We start from the raw sequence: 15,994 nt of genomic DNA, 5'->3' as shown, positions 1-15,994 counted from the left end.
TTGACAGAATTTCATGCTTTGTTAGCAAGGAGGAGTGTCCGGAATGTGTGCAGAGGGATCATCCCTGGTGGCACCCCGGGGGCCTTGTTCCCTAGCAATGCCTGCCTTTCCTAGCGCAGGGCTGGGTGGGGCGTGGGCCTGCAGGGAAGCCCGCCAGCCCTCCCTCCACTGCGCTGGTTGTCTTTAATGAGCCACGCAGACATCTCTGTTTCACATCCTTGCCAGAGACTTTTCAGTCCCCCACTCCAATTCTTAATGAAAACTACATTGAATAGATTTTAGAGTTTCATTGAGGAAATATATTCTACCTGCTAATCTCTACCTCATGAGAAAGTTATTTGAACTTAGTCAGGGGAGAAGTTCAAGAGAACTATCCTCAATGCTGCCCTCAGGGCTGATGCCTGTTGCAAGTTTGGGAGTTTCCAATATACCCTCAAATTTGATACTCACATCTATGGTTTATTACAGCTAAAGGGCCCAGATAAAAATCAACCAAAGGAAGCGGCACACAGTGCAGAGATGAAGAAAGTACCAAATGTGGATCTTCCCTGGTCCTCTCCCCGCAGAGTCAGGGCAGCATTCCTTTCCCAGCATCCATGTGTGGAGCATTGACTGGGTGCTCCCCCAAACCTCTGTGTTTGGGGTTTCCCTTGGGGCCCCACCCTGTAGGCATAGTGGGTTGTTGGGTCTCGGCTTCCAGGGATGCTGTGTGACCCAAAGCTCCCATTCCGAGTCACATTGTTACCAGGTGTGGTCAGCTCCACCCTGAGTCCCATTATTAGATCATCCCTTGTGACCTGAGGCCCCAGGCAAGGAGAGGCACCCTCTTTCCCTCCTTCTTCAGAATAGGGAGTGAGGAGAGAGGAAGAAAGAGGGAAAGAGGACTTTACATAAAGGATACATAATTTTTTGGCCTTTTTTCCACTATGTTGAATATATTTTCCTCACAGTGACATCTATATGATGTGTTTTTTTTGTTGCTGTTTTTTTTTTTTTTTTTTTTTTTTTGAGATGGAGTTTTGCTCTGTCACCCAGGCTGGAGTGCAGTAGCGCAAGCTTGGGTTACTGCAACCTCTGCCTCCTGCGTTTAAGCAATTCTCGTGCCTCAGCCTCCCAAATAGTTGGGATTATAGGCACCTGCCACCGCGCCTGGATAATTTTTGTATTTTTGTTAGAGACAGGGTTTCACCATGTTGGCCAGGCTGACCTCAGGTCATCCACCCTTCTTGGCCTCCCAAAGGGCTGGGATGACAGGCGTGAGCTACTGCGCCCGGCCAACATCTGTGTGATTAATTTTCAGTGGCAGTGTAATATATGATATTTATGAGCCATAGTGTTTTAATCTGTCCTCTGTCTGCTACTGTTGAATAATTATTTTCAAGTCTTTAATACTATATCCAGGAAATAGTTGAATAAAGATGCGTTAAAAACATGCTTACTGGGAATACAATAATAGAAAATTAGCATTATAGTATATAATATTTGCTATTCTGTAATTAAGTAAAATGCTGTTGTTTGTTTACTTCTTGAGAAACATTTATGATATGTTTTGTGAAGAAGGAAATTATGAAACAGTATATACAATGTTTCATTCTTCTAAAACAAGTAAGGAGCAAAGTTCCCCGAAGGTCAGGCGCTAAGACCTAGTGGCTTTAGGGGGATTGGGAAGTGTATGGATAAGTTGGCAATGGAAGGTGGATTTTTTTTTTCTGCCTTTGATAATTGTCTAGATAGATTCCTTCCATTCTTATTCTGGGCAGTCTTTGTGCTGAAATGGGGAATGCTCTTTGAATACCTGCATTGGTTCTTGCATTTAGGCTCTTGTCTCTTGGTTTGGTAAATAATGATCTATTTGCTTCTCAGACGACATTTTCCCCTTGCATCACTTAATTTAAGCTTTATAGTTTGTAGCTTATTTTTTTGAAAACTGAGATGCCTTGTCTTTCTGATTGTTCTGAACTCTATTTATTGATGACGTCTGAAGTCACTGGTCCCCTGACAGCTCTCTTTCACCCTGTGGGTGACAGGTGAGATTGTTCTGAACTCTGTTTATTGACGGTGTCTGAAGTCACTGGTCCCCTGACAGCTCTCTTTCACCCTGTGGGTGACAGGTGAGCTCTAAAGACTGCTCTTCGCTTCCTCAGAGAGCCTTAATTCAAAACCTGTTTTTGGTTTTTGTTTTTTTTTTCAGACTTATGCGTATCCTTGGTCTCTTAGTCCCTTCTCTAGGAAAAATGTATCACATAGCCTTATTTAAGACACTTTTCTGAACCTGATAGAGACTAAGCAAAATGGAAGCAAAGAGTCTTTATGATTAAAAGCAATTGCGTGTAACTATAACAGTACATTAGTAGCATCTAACAGTTCTAGTTTTTCCATGTTTGTATAGATTCCATTGCTATTAAATATTTCCAAAAAAATAAATATTATGTATTTGCAGGTTTCTAATATGGTGGCGAAAAATGCAGAAATGCATAAAAATAAACTGCAGTACTTTATGGAGCAGTTTTATGGAATCATCAGAAATGTGGATTCGAACAACAAGGAGTTATCTATTGCTATCCGTGGATATGGACTTTTTGCAGGAGTATGTCTCATTAACTTACTCTATTTTGTCTTGGTTTCACGTGATTGTTTAAAGGAATCTAATTCATTGCATTTTGAATAGTGTCTAATACTTGTAACAATACAGTAGACCCTTGAATAACATGGGCGTGAACTGCACAGGCTCACTTACATGCAGATGTTTTTCTACCATATGGATCAAAAATACAGTGTGTGCTGGATGTGAAACTTATATAGAGGGCTGACCTTTTGTATATGAGGCTTCCACAGGGTGACTGTGGGACTTGAGTATGCATGGATTTAGGTATACTGAGGAGGCCTGGAACCAATCCCTCCCACATATACTGAGGGTCACTGTATTAGTATTGTTTATTAACAGTTAAGATTTCTTCAGTGTCTGCTGTGTACTAGAATTCTTTACATGTGGTATCTCAAATTCTCCTAACCCTTAGGAGCTCAGTATTACTCTGTTTTGCAGATTAGCAAACTGAGATGCAGAGAAATTAGGAAACTTGTCAAGAGACTCAGAATTGACAGAACCAAGGCATAAGTCCAAGTGTGAAGAATGGAAACACCATGTTTCCCCTCTGTGCTATGCTGCTCCTTATTCCTAAAGTAAAATTGTAGTTGATTTCACAAAGTTTTAGGAAGAGAAGTTAAAAAAAAGTTTATATGACAGAAAGAGATATATTTAAGAATATTAGCTAGGTGTGGCGGCCCACACCTGTAATCTCACCATCTCACCGCTTTGGGAGGCCGAGGCGGGCAGATTGCCTGAGGTCAGGGGTTTGAGACCAGCCTGGCCAAGGTGGTAAAACCCTGTCTGTACTAAAAATACAAAAATTAGCCGGGCATGGTAGCACATACCTGTAATCCCAACTGCTTGGGAGGCTGAGGCAGGAGAATCTCTTAAACTCAGGAGGCAGAGGTGGCAGTGAGCTGTGATCGAGCCACTGCACTCCAATCTGGGCAACAGAGACACTATCTCTTAAAAAATTTTTTTTAAAGAAAAAATATTAAGAATAACCCTAGTTATTTCCTCTTAGTGGAATTCTGTGACTTCTGCTTTGTAGAAAAAACAACTGATTTCTTTTTTCTTCCTACAATCTCTCCCTTTTTTTCTTCTTTCTTTTTTTTTTCTTTTTTTTTAATTTTTGAGTTGGAGTTTCGCTTTTGTTGCCCAGGCTGGAGTGCGATGGCATGACCTCGGCTCACCACAACCTCCACCTCCCGGGTTCAAGCAATTCTCCTGCCTCAGCCTCCCAAGTGCTGGGATTACAGGCATGCTCCACCACACCTGGGTATTTTTTTTTTTTTTTGTATTTTTAGTAGAGACGGGGTTTCTCCATGTTGGTCAGGCTGGTCCCGAACTCCCGACCTCAGGTGATCCGCCCACCTTGGCCTCCCAAAGTGCTGGGATTACAGGCGTGAGCCACCGCTCCTGGCCTCTCCCTTTTTCCTTTCTTTTTCTTTTTTGCCTCTCAGGCTGGAGTGTAGTGGTACAATCATAACTCACTGCAGCCCTGACCTCTAGGGCTAAGCAATCCTGCTGCCTTAACTTCCCGAGTAACTGGGACCACAGACATGAGCCACCATGCCCAGCAAATTTTTTAATCTTTCGTAGAGACGATATCTCACTTCGTTACACAGACTGTTCATGAACTCCTGGCTTCAAGCAAACCTCCCGCCTCAGTCCCCAAAGCACTGGACTTATAGCTGTAAGCCACAGTGCCCAGCCTTTCCCTTTTTCTTAATCTTCATCTCCATTTGTCTCTGTTGGCTACTTTAAATATGCTTAGGGCAGAAGAAACAGAATGGCAGAAGGCTCTGAGCTAAAAGATTGCATGAGATTTTCCCTTTACACAGTGATCTATCCCCACTTGAGCTTGTCCCTGTGGCTAGAGCATGATAGGCAGGAGAGGGGAAATGGATCTGAAGAGGTGCACCATCAGATCCTCGGGGAGTCTGGACTGGATTCAGAAGTCCTAGAAAAGAAGCCTTGGAAAAGTCTGAAATTGAGCAATTACATTAGCGCATTTGTGAGTCTGAAAAAATGGCTCTGGTGTGGTAGGGTGTGTGACATGGATCATCTTCCAGTCATGTATGGACTCCTGGCCTCTCCTGTAGGTGGACAGCCTTGGGGCAGGGACTGCCTCTCATTTGTCCTCAGTACCCACTGTCTAAACAGTGCCTAGAACATAGCTGACAACCAATAAATGCTTCCTGTGTGAATAAATATTTAAAATGTGGTTACAGATTATTATACAAAGCATCTTTATAATGAGATATATTTTATTTATTTATTTTTTTTTTGAGGTGGAACCTCACTGTTGCCCAGGCTGGAGTGCAGTGGCGCCATCTCAGCTCACCGCAACCTCCGCTTCTTGGGTTCAAGCGATTCTCCTGCCTCAGCCTCTTGAGTAGCTGGGGTTACAGTTGTGCGCCACCATGCCTGGCCAATTTTTTTTTTTTTTTTTAAGTAGAGACGGGGTTTCACCATGGTGGTCAGGCTGGTCTCAAACTCGTGACCTCAAGTGATCTGCCCGCCTCGGCCTCCCAAAGTGCTGGGATTACAGGCATGGGCCGCCGCACCCGGCCAGATACTGTATTTTATATCTGTATTTCTTCTTAATTAAAAAGCTTGTGGCTGGGCACAGTGGCTCCCGCCTGTAATCCCAGCACTTTGGGAGGCTGAGGTGGGCAGATCACCTGAGGTCGGGAGTTTGAGACCAGCCTGACCAACACGGAGAAACCCTGTCTCTACTTAATACAAAAAAAAAAAAAAATAGCCAGGCGTGGTGGCACATGCCTGTAATCCCAGCTACTCAGGAGGCTGAAGCGGGAGAATCACTTGAACCTGGGAGTTGGAGGTTGTGGTGAGCTGAGATCACGCCATTGCACTCCAGCCTGGACAAGAGCAAAACTTCGTCTCAAAAAAAAAAGAAGCCTTGTTAAACTTGTGTTTATAATCACATGGCTTAACATGACACCTTAAATATTATTTTGATCTTGATAAGATTGATGAAGACTTCTGTTTTACCTTTTCTAAAGCCCTGCAAGGTTATAAACGCAAAAGATGTTGACTTCATGTACGTTGAGCTCATTCAGCGCTGCAAGCAGATGTTCCTCACCCAGACAGACACTGGTGACGACCGTGTTTATCAGATGCCAAGCTTCCTCCAATCTGTTGCAAGCGTCTTGCTGTACCTTGACACAGTAAGTGAACTAAACTGAGCACAATTTTAAGTATTTAATCTTCATTTCTTCAAATAATTTGATGGAGTCATACAATACATTTAGTGTAGGCACTGTTGGGAACAACGTGACAGTTTTAGTATTTTGTGGCAATAGAATTATTGTCATGAAACTTGATTTTTTGTTATCCAGAACAGGAAAAAAATATTTGTTTCTCTTTCCATCTTTCTGAAAGATTTGGAATTGTTGCTTGGGATAGAATTGCACCTCAAGACAATTTTTACTCTGTGTGTGTGTTTTTTTTTTTAAGGCAATCACAGTAATACATGTTAAGCAGCAGGTTAGATGACAAACCATGTTTTTCTTTTAATAAGTATCTAATTCAGTTGTAATTACTTTGAATATTTGTATTATTCTTGTATTCATTGATTACCTCCTCTAACTCACGGTTTGCTGATTATTTCCGGTAGGTTCCTGAGGTGTATACTCCAGTTCTGGAGCACCTCGTGGTGATGCAGATAGACAGTTTCCCACAGTACAGTCCAAAAATGCAGTTGGTGTGTTGCAGAGCCATAGTGAAGGTGTTCCTAGCTTTGGCAGCAAAAGGGCCAGTTCTCAGGAATTGCATTAGTACTGTGGGTAAGTTTGCGATTTATTGTATTTATGAGTAATGATGGATAATTAACACATTATTTGATATAGGTAAAGAGAATCTGGTTACCAAATTCTTTTGTATCTTTGACACAACTTTTGAACTCCTAAATTTTGGTAGACCAAAATCTTTTCCTTTTTTCATCCTATTACCTCTGAATTTTAATAGTTCTATTAATAGAACTATTAATTTTAATAGTTTTTTTTCTTTTTTTTTGGTGACAAGAGTCTCGCTCTGTCCCCCAGGCTGGAGTGCAGTGGCACGATCTTGGCTCACTGCAACCGCTGCCTCCTGGGTTCAAGCGATTCTCTTGCCTCAGCTTCCAGAGTAGCTGGGACTACAGGCGCCCGCCACCATGCCCGGCTAATTTTTGTAGTTTTAGTAGAGACAGGGTTTCACCATATTGGCTAGGCTGGTCTCGAACTCCTGACCTTTTGATCCACCTGCCTCAGCCTCCCAAAGTGCTGGGATTACAGGCATGAGCCACTGCGCCTGGCCAATAGTTTTAAATTTTAAAATTAAAGCCGTGAATGAACTTAGAAAATAAATTGAGAGGTAAAGTTGGGTTCCAAAATATAATGACTGTTTTTTTTTTTTGAGTTTTGATTCTGTTTTTCAGTGTTTCCTTCATTTTTGTTTTCTTTTTCTTTTTTCAGTGCATCAGGGTTTAATCAGAATATGTTCTAAACCAGTGGTCCTTCCAAAGGTAAATTCTGAATTTAATGTTTAGAAAATTAATCTGTTATCACTGAAAGCTAGGAATGTTGCTGAGGTTTTCGAGTATAATTTTGCAAAAGTGGCCGTTCTTTTCTTAGTTATTAGCAATGCCTTACATTTTGAAAAGTGTAGGACATAATACCTCTATATTTTGTTAGGTGAATACACTTCTAAGGTATGAAACATCTTTAAGCATAACTTTAGGTTTTATACATTTTTGTAAATAAGAAATGTTTTCTCTCTTGAAACTCTAGGACAAATTGCTAAGGGAGGCATATCTTAGTTCCCAGAAATTATAGGACATATGATGAGATGAAAGATTGAACTATGTACGAAAGCAAGATAAATGATGATAGCACATTCAGTGGATATTGTATTGAAATACTTGTTGGTGTATCACAGTTTTAGTCACAGAAGAATCACATATTTTTCCGTTATCTATTTATTTATTTATTTTTTGAGGCAGAGTCTCGCTCTGTCACCCAGGCTGGAGTGCAGTGGCACGATCTTGGCGCACTGCAACCTTCCCCTCCAAGGTTCAAGCGATTCTCCTGTCTTAGCCTCCCAAGTAGCTGGTATTACAGGCGACCGCCACGTTGCCCAGCCAATTTTTGTGTTTAGAGTAGATACATTTTGCCATGTTGGCCAGGCTGGTTTCAAACTCTTGACCTCAGGTGATCCGCCCACCTTGGCCTCCCAGAGTGCTGGGATTACAGGTGTGAGCCACCGCACCTGGCCTTAGCTTTTTAAATTATGCTTTTTTAATACGATGTCTTCCTTAATCATATGGTCTCCTATGGGTGGCAGTTTAATTTAGAAAATTCTGAAAACCAGCATGTTCTGGCAGCAGTGCTGCTTCTGAGAATCCATCACTACATATTGTTATGCTGTCTTTCTGGCCAGGGCCCTGAGTCTGAATCTGAAGACCACCGTGCTTCAGGGGAAGTCAGAACTGGCAAATGGAAGGTGCCCACATACAAAGACTACGTGGATCTCTTCAGACATCTCCTGAGCTCTGACCAGATGATGGTAACGTTTACCATTGAAAGCCATAAATGTACCTTACTTCCTTTATTAGTCTCCATAGTTTAGACATAAGACTTATTTCAGAATTATATTTTACTAACTTTCAAAAGTTTAAAACAGTGTACTTCAAAAATAAAAAATTAAAACTGTATGAATCAGGAAGTTAGAATGAGAGTGGAAATAAATGAATTGAAAGAAACACAGACATAGAACTCCTTTAACATTAGTTACTGTAGCTGAGTCCTCATTTTAGCTTTAAATAGCAGGATGGTATAGCTCATGCTAAGCTGTTCTTCCTAACAGGTCCAGCCTGAGGATGGATATATATGTATTTGTACGTATGTATATATGTGTACGTTTATATATGTGTGCATATTTAGTTATGTATGCACATAAGTATATGTGCATGTACTTACATGTACACAGACATAAAAGATGTAGTGTCTATATATGCATATTACACATATTTGTGTTTATACATACACATCCACAGATTAATTGGGGTAAATGCTTTGACAAGGATTGGCCTAAATCTTCTCACTTACTGCTGTATACAGAGTAAGTATTTGTTACATGACTGGATAAATGACATCTGACTGAAATGATGCTGTTATAATAATTTAGGAAGGTATCTTGCAACTTGAAAACTTCCAGGTAAATCTGCTACAGTTTATCATCACTGTTTCCATAATACCCAAACCGGCACGTACATCTGTGTATGTGTCTTAATGCTTATAAAATACTAATACTTTTTTGCACAAGATTTTGAAGTTTATTGTTTTTCTTTATTTAAAGGATTCTATTTTAGCGGATGAAGCATTTTTCTCTGTGAATTCCTCCAGTGAAAGTCTGAATCATTTACTTTATGATGAATTTGTAAAATCCGTTTTGAAGATTGTTGAGAAATTGGATCTTACACTTGAAATACAGACTGTTGGGGAACAAGAGGTTAGAAATTTTTATCAGTAGTAATTTTTCATCATTTTTGTATCAGCTGTCTTTGCATATAAATATTTAGGGGATAATAGCACATTTGTAAAGGAGAACTGGAGAAAACTTGGTTCTTCAGGATTATTATGTGCCACTGATGCATTTCTGTTGGATGTAACCTATTGTATAGAAAATGTTGTTACTAGATGGTTCAAAAAGTAATTTATATATGTTAATTTTTTTTTGAAAAAATTATTTACTAGGTTCATTTGTTTCTTATTCCTTAGCAGTAGTAAAGAGTGACAGAAATCTTATTTTATGTAGAAATGACTTTGTGTGGGATAGGGAAACCTGGGGTTGCTCTTGTTTATAGTTAAGGAAACTCCAAATTGTGGTACAAGGTGTTAAATGTGTTCCTGATATAGGAAAATATAGATAATAGGAAGAGAAATAAGAAAATGCCCTCCCTTTTTTTCGCACCCAATTTTCCTAGCCTGAGTTAAAGATAAGTCATGGCTTAGGCCTGGCGCGGTAGCTGAAACCTGTAATCCCAGGACTTTGGGAGGCCGAGGCAGGCAGATCACGAGGTCAGGAGATTGAGACCATCCTGGCTAACACGGTGAAACCCCGTCTCTACTAAAAAATACAAAAAAAGGCCGGGCGCGGTGGCTCATGCCTGTAATCCCAGCACTTTGGGAGGCCGAGGCAGGCGGATCACAAGGTCAGGAGATCGAGACCATCCTGGCTAACACGGTGAAACCCTGTCTCTACTAAAAATACAAAAAATTAGCCAGGCATGGTGGCGGGCGCCTGTAGTCCCAGCTGCTCGGGAGGCTGAGGCAGGAGAATGGCATGAACCTGGGAGGCGGAGGTTGCAGTGAGCCGAGATTGCACCACTGCACTCCAGCCTGGGCGACAGAGCGAGACTCTGTCTCAAAACAAACAAACAAACAAACAAACAAAATACAAAAAAAATGAGCCGGGCGTGGTGGCGGGCACCTGTAATCCCAGGTACTCAGGAGGCAGAGGCAGGAGAATGGCGTGAACCCGGGAGGCGGAGCTTGCAGTGAGCTGAGATTGCGCCACTGCACTCCAGCCTGGGTGACAGAGTGAGACTCCATCTCAAAAAAACAAAAGGATAAGTCATGGCTTAAGTCTGGAGCTGCCCTGCTCTGGTCCGAGGCATTGGTGGTAACTGGACTCCATGGTAATTTGGCTGGTGAGAAAGAACTGAGATCCTGGGAAGGTGTCTTGCTTGCTTTCGACTGCAGTGATTGTTTCAGACCAGATGGTGCTGATTCGAGTTCATGCGTCAGTACCTCCACTGCAGTCCTGAGAAGTTAGACAAGAGGCAATGGGGAGGATGTGCAGAGGAAACATGAAGGGAAACAGTACAAGCCGGTGGTCACATCAGCTTTATTGCACTTGGAGTATTCTGTTTTTCATGAGGGATGATAGGTAGCAACACTGATGTGTGCTTTATTGCTCTCTGTGCTTTGCAAATGTCTAAAATAATTTTATTTAAAAAAAAAAAAAACTTGCCCAAAGGGACTTCCTGGAACTGTGTCAGCTGACAGACCTGCATTTTAGAACACGTGTGTTCATTGCTGTCTTCAGTGGCTTCCCTTTCTCCTCTGTTCCCTGCCCTTCCAGCTTCATTCCAACAGATCAATGACCACCTGTTAGCACTTCCCAGATATATTTGGTCTCCAGCCTCCTCCTCCCTTGTTGGTTCCTGCTCTGTATTTCTAACTACTTGTGCAACATTTTAATTTGAATACACAGTTGTGTTTGGTAACACAAATTTGGTGACACAAACTTAGCGTGTTTAAAACTGATCTTCATGCACTTCCAAAATACCACATTTTTCATTTATCTTTCTTACTACTGTTAATATTTTCTCTATTTCTCTTTTTCTTCACTTGAAATCTCTAGGTCACCTATTAAAATTCTATCTCTGTCAAGGCATTATTGCTAGCTCCCTCAAGAAGTGCTGCCCACCTCTGGCATTTTCCTATTTGTCCCATTCTCTCATCACTTCCTGTGAGTCCTTTTGGTTAACGCTTTCTGCAAGTCCTGCCCTTCTTATCAGACCATAGGTCTTGAGCACCCATCTTGGTCTTTCTCGCTGTTGCAATCTTTCTTCATAGCATCAGGCCTTGACCATGAAGTCAGTTGGAAAGTTATTTGTTGAGTGATTCGTGATTGAATGGTACAATGTTTCTTTGCTACAATTACTCTTTAAGAATGGAGATGAGGCGCCTGGTGTTTGGATGATCCCGACTTCAGATCCAGCGGCTAACTTGCATCCAGCTAAACCTAAAGATTTTTCGGCTTTCATTAACCTGGTGGAATTTTGCAGGTATTTTGTAAAATTCTAATTATTTAAGAATGAAAGTGATTGTTAGTTATTGGCTGTAATATAGGAAATTCCTTATATAGATGTAAGAAATGAAATAATAGGCCGGGTTCGGTGGCTCACGCCTGTAATCCCAGCACTTTGGGAGGCCGAGGCAGGTGGATCACGAGGTCAGGAGATCAAGACTATCCTGGCTAACATGGTGAAACCCCATCTCTACTAAAGATACAAAAAATTCGCCGGGCATAGTGTCAGGCGCCTGTAGTCCCAGCTAGTCGGGAGGCTGAGGCAGGAGAATGGCCTGAACCCGGGAGGTGGAGCTTGCAGTGAGCCGAGACTGCACCACTGCACTCCAGCCTGAGCAACAGAGCAAGACTCCGTCTCAAAAAATAAATAAATAAAAAATAATAAAAGACAAAATCTGTAATCGATTATATAGGTCTTTAAAATATATCTAAGTGTACTAGGTTACAGTTTTCATTTTTTATATTTAAAAGATCCTCAGGTAGAGAAAAATGGATTATAGATATAACTAAACATTTTAGGATACCTCAAAATGTTACGTGATGGGTTTGTAGCTTAGTTGTTCGATTATGTCCCTTACAATTTTAAGATCAGAATGATACAAATTTCTACCTTCAATTTCTAATTTGTTTTTACAGAGAGATTCTCCCTGAGAAACAAGCAGAATTTTTTGAACCATGGGTGTACTCATTTTCATATGAATTAATTTTGCAGTCTACAAGGTTGCCCCTCATCAGTGGTTTCTACAAATTGCTTTCTATTACAGTAAGAAATGCCAAGAAAATAAAATATTTCGAGGTGAGTCTTTCTTGCAGGACGTTGAATCTTGTGTTTTTTTAGGTCATGAGTATATATAAATGTATCATAAAATATGTGATTGTGGACTATGCAGTTTTAAAGTCTACTAATTTTATTCTATGTGTTTAAAAAAATTGATATGTGAATGGCAGTTAGATAGCACTCTAAAAAGCTAGCAGCATTTTTTGCCCTGATGCTCAAACACCTGGCTAATTATGTAAGATTAACAAGGCCTCTCAAAGTATGGTCCCAGGACCAGCAGCCTTGAGCATTGCTTTCTGCATCACAAACCTTGGGGGCAGGGCTCTGCTGCCCTGCTAAGCGCCACCAGGTGATTCTGGCACCCAGTGAAGTTTGAGAACAACTGGATTAGCATTCTCGACGCTCCAGTCAGTCACATGAGGAGCCCACCTGGGTAATTACAGGGTGAGATGAGGAAGAGGGAATGGACTTAGCTGTGTGCTTGGCTTCTCACTAGCTGCCAGCTTCCCTCCTCTTGTTCTGACTGGCCTGTGCCTTGAAATGTCTGCAGAGCTGATTCTGCCTCCTGTCTTCATTAGATGTTGGTAACTTGAAATGGATTCACCCCTTTGAAGACAGGCTAGGAACTACTGGATTGGGATACAGTCTCCCGATTCTTGTTCAGTGTACTAACTTGCTGTTTTATTTGACAGGGAGTTAGTCCAAAGAGTCTGAAACACTCTCCTGAAGACCCAGAAAAGTATTCTTGCTTTGCTTTATTTGTGAAATTTGGCAAAGAGGTAATTTTTAAATGATTTATCTTAGTGTTATCATGAACTGTTTTTAAATGAATATCTATTGAAAAAATCCTAGTGATCATAAATAATTATTTTAAGAATTGGGGCTGGGTGCAGTGGCTCATGCCCTTAATCCCAGCACTTTGGGAGGCCGAGGTGGGAGGATCACAAGGTCAGGAGTTCGAGACCAGCCTGACCAATGTAGTGAAACCGCGTCTCTACTAAAAATACAAAAATTAGCCAGGCGTGGTGGTGCACGCCTGTAATCCCAGCTCCTCAGTAGGCTGTGAGGCTGAGGCAGGAGAACTGCTTGAACCCTGGAGGCAGAAGTTGCAGTGAGCTGAGATTGCACTACTGTACTCCAGCCTGGGTGACACAGCGAGACTCTGTCTCAAAAAAAAAGAATTGTGTCAGGTCAGGAGGCTGGGGGAGGAGAATCGCTTGAACCCGGGAGATGGAGGTTGCAGTGAGCCGAGATAGTGCCACTGCACTCCAGCCTGGGGAACAGAGCAAGACTGTGTCTCAAAAAAAAAAAATAAAAATAAATAAATAAATAAATACAAATTAAAATGTGTTTGCTAAATCTAGAGCGGGAGTAAGGTCCTAAAAAAACTAATAGAGGAAGTTATTGTGCTTCAAAAGTCCCTCAGCCAGGCACTTTGGTTCATGCCTGTAATCCTAGCACTTTGGGAGGCCAAGGTGGGTGGATCACTTGAGGGCAGGAGTTCAAGACCAGCCTGGCCAACATGGCGAAATCCCATCTGTACTAAAAATACAAAAAATTAGCCAGGTGTGGTTGTACGTGCCTGTAATCCCAGCTACTTGGGATGCCAAGGCAGGAGAATCGCTTGAAGGATGGCAGAGGTTGCAGTGAGCCGAGATTGCACCATGCACTCCAGCCTGGCTGACAGCACGACTCTATCTTACAAAAAAAAAAAAAAAAAAAGTCCCTCAAGCTCTCTTAACATAATTCAGTTGAGTGATGACAACTCAAGATGAAATAGATTCTTGTTTTTCCATGTAGTAGGTATTAAGCATTTCAACAAATTAACTTTCCTGGAGGTTAGTGTGTAATTTGTAAGTGAATGTGGTCATGTCAATAAAGGCTACGTGCCAATTTTTGTATTTGAGAATAGGGCAAATACTTTTTAGTTGATTTTCAAATGTAGGCTCTATTCAGATATACATCACTGTCTTCTTTCTTGTTAAGGTGGCAGTTAAAATGAAGCAGTACAAAGATGAACTTTTGGCCTCTTGTTTGACCTTTCTTCTGTCCTTGCCACACAACATCATTGAACTCGATGTTAGAGCCTACGTTCCTGCACTGCAGGTAGGCGTTGTCTTGAACAGAGCCATCTCTTCATCGCTGTTGTGAGTCCCAGAGCACATGGAAACACCATCCTCTTGCCCTGGCAGTCCCAGCAGGCGTTTCCTCACAGGCGTGCCCGGGTCAGGGTCTGCTTCTGCCACTTACTGGCTTTGGGACTTAGACCCTTGGTGACTCTGAACTGCACTTGGAGGTCGATGTGAGAGTTAAACCTGTGTGCCTTGAAAGGCTGCGGTATACCACAGCCACAGAGACAGCTGCTTGCTTTCCTCCTAATTACCTGGACTGCACTCTCCAGCGGTGTCGGGCATCCAGCAATAAAAAGGAGTATTAATTAGAAATCACAATTACTTGGTGTTTTTTTCCTTTAAATCTTATATTTCCTGCGTTTCAGTTTAACTTGTTTGTATTAACATACAGATGGCTTTCAAACTGGGCCTGAGCTATACCCCCTTGGCAGAAGTAGGCCTGAATGCTCTAGAAGAATGGTCAATTTATATTGACAGACATGTAATGCAGCCTTATTACAAAGACATTCTCCCCTGCCTGGATGGATACCTGAAGACTTCAGCCTTGTCAGGTAAGGTTTAGAAGAATTGTGATGTGTATTGTAATTAAAATGGAAATGGAGTAACTATAATAGGTAGGACTGTATTTTTGTAACTTCTGAAATTTAAACCCAGCGTGTTCAAAATATGTTTGATTGCTATTTTTGTAATTTCCCTAAGTTATCTGACTCTAATTGTGATAAAGAAATATAGTTGAGGTATTAAAAATATTTTTCATTTACTCACTTATAGCTTACTAAGATTTATAAAATCTTCAAAGACAAGTACTGTCTTCAATACCTTGAAATTTTTATGGCTCCTAATACACTGCTTTGCAAAAAAAACTTGTTGAATAAATCAGTCAGGAATTAAAAACTTCAGAAAATTCAACAGTAATTTTGTATTTTTACTTTCACTAGATTTTTATTGCTTTTTAAAACATAACTGGTGAAGCACACTAATGGTAGCTAAGAATTGCGAAAAAAATGTCATCATAGAAAAAATAGGTTTGGGAAAAGAGTCAAAGAAAAAAATTATCTGCCGAAGTCAAAATATTACTAGTCAAGAGAAGAAAAAGTAGGACTTCAGAGTTGGGGTGGGGCACAGACTTAATTAAACTGGAATGAAAAGAGACATTGTCATCCGATGCAAGCAAAAAGATTCTGTTGGGAGAAAGACTGAAGTATTTGTAAGAATTTAAGCTTTACTATCTTCACAGTAGAAGTCAAGTATTAATTTATAAGGTTTTTTTCTTCATGAGGCCAAAAAAAGAAATACAGAAAAAAAATTGTGAGGTTTTACCTGTGTAAATCATTATTTTATTGTTAAATCTTATTGGCTTGGAAACATTAAGTGAAAGTTGTGTGACAGATTTCATGCACTGTGTCTGCTTTTTCTGACATCCTCAGTACATATGCAGAGTTCATGAAGAAAGAGTCACAATTTTTTTACAGATTGTAATAACAAGCATATTTTAGAGACCAAAATTACAAACTAGTTAACCTTTATAGCTTTTAAAATTCACATTTATATAAGGAGTGCCATTATTTGAGTATTCATGACAAATACATCACTTAGTAAAATGAATATATCTGA

The 15,994-nt window shown here is 40.9% G+C and overlaps 1 protein-coding gene across 4 annotated transcripts in view; it reads left to right on the top strand.

Moving 5' to 3' along the window:
* PRKDC (protein kinase, DNA-activated, catalytic subunit) overlaps positions 1-15,994 on the top strand; it is a 186,397-nt gene that overhangs the window by 17,769 nt on the left and 152,634 nt on the right. For all 4 annotated transcript variants that reach the window (XM_055116536.2, XM_055116534.2, XM_055116535.2 and 1 more), the window contains exons 11-21: positions 2,441-2,587; positions 5,617-5,781; positions 6,231-6,399; positions 7,069-7,118; positions 8,033-8,158; positions 8,951-9,103; positions 11,332-11,447; positions 12,107-12,266; positions 12,941-13,027; positions 14,235-14,354; positions 14,772-14,931. In XM_055116536.2, coding sequence (XP_054972511.2) covers positions 2,441-2,587; positions 5,617-5,781; positions 6,231-6,399; positions 7,069-7,118; positions 8,033-8,158; positions 8,951-9,103; positions 11,332-11,447; positions 12,107-12,266; positions 12,941-13,027; positions 14,235-14,354; positions 14,772-14,931 — 1,453 coding nt within the window. The remainder of the gene's footprint in view (positions 1-2,440; positions 2,588-5,616; positions 5,782-6,230; positions 6,400-7,068; positions 7,119-8,032; positions 8,159-8,950; positions 9,104-11,331; positions 11,448-12,106; positions 12,267-12,940; positions 13,028-14,234; positions 14,355-14,771; positions 14,932-15,994) is intronic.

This window comes from Pan paniscus, chromosome 7 (genome assembly GCF_029289425.2).
Source record: "Pan paniscus chromosome 7, NHGRI_mPanPan1-v2.0_pri, whole genome shotgun sequence".
Classification (NCBI taxonomy): Eukaryota; Metazoa; Chordata; class Mammalia; order Primates; family Hominidae; genus Pan; species Pan paniscus.
Note: the sequence above shows the minus strand (reverse complement) of the source record. Positions and strands in the feature narration are given on the sequence as shown.